The sequence below is a fragment of the Heterodontus francisci genome, chromosome 20 (assembly GCF_036365525.1).
Source record: "Heterodontus francisci isolate sHetFra1 chromosome 20, sHetFra1.hap1, whole genome shotgun sequence".
NCBI lineage: Eukaryota > Metazoa > Chordata > Chondrichthyes > Heterodontiformes > Heterodontidae > Heterodontus > Heterodontus francisci.
The window spans coordinates 82,844,729-82,848,938 of record NC_090390.1 but is presented as its reverse complement, the minus strand read 5'-3'; the positions used below and the strand labels follow the sequence as shown (position 1 = coordinate 82,848,938).

The 4,210-nt window shown below is 46.3% G+C and overlaps 1 protein-coding gene across 1 annotated transcript; it reads right to left on the bottom strand.

The window, feature by feature from the left end:
- Positions 1-2,484: 2,484 nt before the first annotated feature.
- On the bottom strand, positions 2,485-3,495 carry LOC137380976 (transcriptional and immune response regulator-like). Its single transcript, XM_068053391.1, has 2 exons — positions 3,059-3,495; positions 2,485-2,857 (listed from the first exon to the last, which is right to left on the bottom strand). Exons 1-2 carry the CDS (start codon positions 3,421-3,423, stop codon positions 2,737-2,739), a joined length of 486 nt encoding a protein of 161 aa, XP_067909492.1. The 5' UTR covers positions 3,424-3,495; the 3' UTR covers positions 2,485-2,736.
- Positions 3,496-4,210: the final 715 nt, after the last annotated feature.

The window sequence follows — 4,210 nt, the reverse complement described above, 5'->3', positions numbered from 1 at the left end:
ATTCTGGTGATAAGAGCATTCGTCATCCTCACCACTCTCACCGTGAGGAGATATCTCTTGAATTTCCTATTGGATTTATCAGTTAATATCTTGGGGTTTAGTCATTGGCCATAAAGCACTTTGGGGCTGTGAAAGGTGCTAACGAAATGCAAATCTTTATTTCTTCTTTCTCTAAACTGTTCCTCTAGATTTATATTATCCCAAATATGTTTTAGCCCAAATCTCAGCTGATTCCTATACCAGTCAGCCATATACTATAGAAGTGAGACTTTCAATTTAATGTTATTCATTAATTCCAATTTATGCTCAATTATAGTGAGTCTGGTGCTGACTCCTACCCTAGTGAGCGGATTGACTATGTTCAAACTGGATTTTGCTTTGAACCCTAGGAATGAGTAACACCAGGAAACTTTCAACCCCTCAATGTGAGTTGACATTGGGCTAAAATTTGTACTTCCGCCATCGAAATCGGCAGTGGACGTAAACGTCACGGAGCCACCATGATATTAAGTGCGACAGTTCATTTAAATAGCCGAGGCGGACCGCCCACCCCGATGACATGGGGGTGGGGTGCTGTCCGTCCCCGGCAATGGTGTCAGGTGCCTTTGTGCAAGCTCTGACGCGATCTTTAAAGGGCTTCGAGCCCGACATTTCAATTTAAATATTTAAAGAGAGATTGATTTTAAAAATTATATAAATTGATCTTGCCCCCCCCCCCAATAACCATAGATTTAATTACTTGCCCTCTCTTCCCCCAAATTATTTACCATGTGCATCTGACATTCTACCCCACAAAGTGCATCAACTTTACACTTTACCCCTTCCCACCCTACCCTTCACCAATGAGATGACTGTGACCCCACTCCGCACCACCCCCCCCCCTCACCCTGCACAGAGGAACTTACCTGCTTCCCCTTCCCCACCAGTGCTCCGCCTCAGATCCCCGGGCGGTTGAGTGCTGGTCAACGGCACGAATATTGCACCGGGAGCGTAAAGGTAATTTATTCATTTAATTTACATATTTAAATTGGGCTCCCGTCGCTGAGTGGCTGGGGGCCACTGCACGGCCTTCCTGCTGGCAATATCAGGCTGGGCCTTCCCGGCGTTAAGGTCCATGGAGGGCCTTTCCCGGAGGCATTTTCCAGCTCCCACCCCACCACGACCCCTGCATTGGGTGGTGGGGAAGGGGTCTGTAAAATTCAGCCCATTATCTCAGGTCTTCGGAGGAAAGGTTGAAATAACCCATTAGACCATGAAAAACAAGCAGGGGCCCTTGCTCCGAACAACTTACATTTCTACCGCACCTTTAATGTAGTAATATGTCTGAGAGTGCTTCACAGGTACGTTATCAAACAAAATTTGACACCAAGCTACATAAGTTATTAGGGGAGATAATAAAGACTTGCATTTATGTAGTGCCTTTCATGATCACTGGAAGCCTCAAAGTGCTTTACAGCCAATGAAGTACTTTTGACGTGTATTCCCTGTTAGAATGCAGGATCACAAAAGCTTAGTCAAAGTGGTAGGTTTTAAAGAGTATCTTAAAGAAGAGATGTATAGTGAGGGAATTCCAGAGCGGGGCATTGACAACTGGCGACACTGCCACCATAGGTGGAGCAATTAAAATGAGACACGTGCAAGAGGCCCAAATGAGGTGAGTGCAGATAGCTTGTAGGGTTGTGGAGATTACAGAGATAGGGAGGGGCAAGGCCATGGAAGGATTTGAAAACAAGGATGAGAATTTTAAAATTGAGGCATTGCCAATTTGGGAGCCAATGTAGGTCAGCGAGCACAGCAAAGATGGGTAACATGAGGTGTTGTCATAGTAACTGAGCATATTGAAGGTTTTTACACAGCATTTGTCTGTGGTGTTATAGTGGAATTAAAATCCTGCTCTACTGATCCCTCCACCCTCATGTCCCTCCTTGAGTCCTGACTCTGCACACACCACTCCAATCAGCCAGCAGCCCTGGCCCCACCACACTATGTGGGAAATCTTTCCCAACCCATTCTTTCCACCCCAGTCCAGGTGCACCTACCAAGGCCCTACCCACAGACTGAACCCACCCAAAGGCTAGATGGACCCCTAGTCCAGCCCCAAGTCTGCATCCCAATGTGAATTTCCCACTTTATAGAATCTGGCACATCAGGAATAAACAATGGGAATGTCCATCCATTAATATTAAATGGACAGAAAAAAAAAATCACAATTTTTGCTGTGTGAAATTCACCCAGTTTGTTGCACCCAGCACCTCTTGGGGGAGTGGGGGGTCAGTTTCAGGGGCATTTTACCCCCAGAGGGCGGATTGGGGAGGGGGGGGGGGGGTAGAGAAAAAGCTGAACATTGAAACATTCCAAATTTGAACACTTTGTCAACAACCTTTTCAAAGAAATTATGAACAGAAAGCGCGTTTAAGAAAATGCTAAGCGTGATGCGGAATTCATCAAGATCTCACTGTCAATAAAAACGCCGCCAAAAAAAAATAGTTTTAATGACAAATTTATTGAAATGCAGGAGACGTTTAACGGAACGAAATCGGTCATCCCAAAAAGGTCAGTTTTTAGTGTTTAGAATATTAAATTAAAAAAAAAACACAAAAAGCAAAACACAGACTAACGTTTCGCATCCAAAACATGTTAATAAAAATGCAGCCGATTCATTTCCCCAGAAAGTTGCAGTTATTTTTTTTTTGTTCGGTGCAATTTAAGGACGAGGGATTTTGCAGCAGCCCCGTTTTAAAGCAGTTTTCTGTGCGACCTCTTTGCACTGAGTCTCTTTCTCTTAATCTTGGTCCTTTGCGATCGTTCCACGCTGCCGCTAGATTCGTACTCAGAACCCTTTCCTCCATCCTTGATACTGGGGGACATGATGAGAATTTTACATATAAAAATTGGAGTAACAACAAACACAACGCAGAAAGTGTTAAAAGAGTCAGGAGTTTCAACGCGATGCAAATGCGTTGGGGAAAAGTGGCGAATTGAGGTAGTTGTTTTTTTTTAAATATAAAAAGCACAGGTTTCCCAGTTCTTTTTTTTTTAAAAGAGTGCAAATAATTACCGCAGTCTGTTAAAGGCTTTCATCCACATCAGCCCCAAGAACTCTGCTCCAGTTTTATTGTGCTGGAAAAAGAGCTGAGTCTTCCTGGACTTCAGCTCCATCAGAGCCTGTGTAATGTCCTGGTCTCCTTGCTTCTCCTTCTCCCAGATGATCCTCGCCCGCTCCTCAGCGTTCTCGTCCCCACTCTTCCTGAACAGCGCTTGCATCTGCCCCAGGTCCACGTCCTGGAAGATGTTGGCCGAGGCTTTCTTGCGGGACTTGCGCACCCACCTGCTGCCAAACCAGGCCGGGCAGACGGGGCACGGAGCAGAGTAAGGCTCCATCCTGCAAACGCTGAGCGCCAGCTGGTCCCCACCGGTTAACATACCCGGTTCCCGCTGCGCTGCGCTGCTCTGCTCTGCTCCGCTCCGAGCTGCTCACAGCTGGTTGCAACTTTTATAGGAGGCAGCTTGAGTTCCCGGCACCGGCTGTCACTCCGAGTGATTGACGTGCGGCTCATGTTACAGTACGCTGACTGACAACACAATCCGCCAATCGCCTCTCGGCTCCATTGTCTTGCCCCGTTGATCGATAGCACGATTAGCCAATAGGAGCAGGCAGGAGGCGGGGCGGCTATGCTGAGCCTGGTTCTCCTGTCAATCAAGGCTGAGCAACTGTGGGCGGTGGATGATGTAACCAAGTGTTAAAAGACAAAAACAGATAGTCGGGGAAAGCCTTTCTGGTTTGAGCTGGATTTGGTAGGGATAATTTGCAATGACTGTACCAGCAATTGCTGCTATCTGGAATTTATAACTTGCGTTTTATTAGCAATAAACTGCTTCCAAACAACAGTTTTGTTTTTCTCCCTTTCACAGGTCATCGTCCTTGTAAAAAAAAACGTAAACTTTTGTTTGACTTTTAATATAACCCTTGCATTGACTCTACAGTGGGTTACAGTTCCACCAGCCAGTAGCTCCAGAGCCTTGTCCTCATCAAGTGCTACTCCCATGGGTGAGGTTTGACAATCTGAGCCACGGGGCTGAGGGTCAGAGGTAAGGGTCAGGGAGGATGGGGTGAAGAGAAGAGGGGTTGCCTGCACAGAGAACACAATCACACTCTCAACATGTGCCCACACATTTCCTGCAGTATCTGGTCTCTTGTCCAACCCCCATT

Bases quoted from the DNA above. Each gene is read 5' to 3' on its own strand.
- LOC137380976 (XM_068053391.1), bottom strand. From the start codon at position 3,423: ATGTTAACCGGTGGGGACCAGCTGGCGCTCAGCGTTTGCAGGATGGAG. The intron at 2,858-3,058 runs GTAATTATTTGC...CATGTCCCCCAG, and splicing joins AAAGCCTTTAACAGACTGCG to TATCAAGGATGGAGGAAAGG.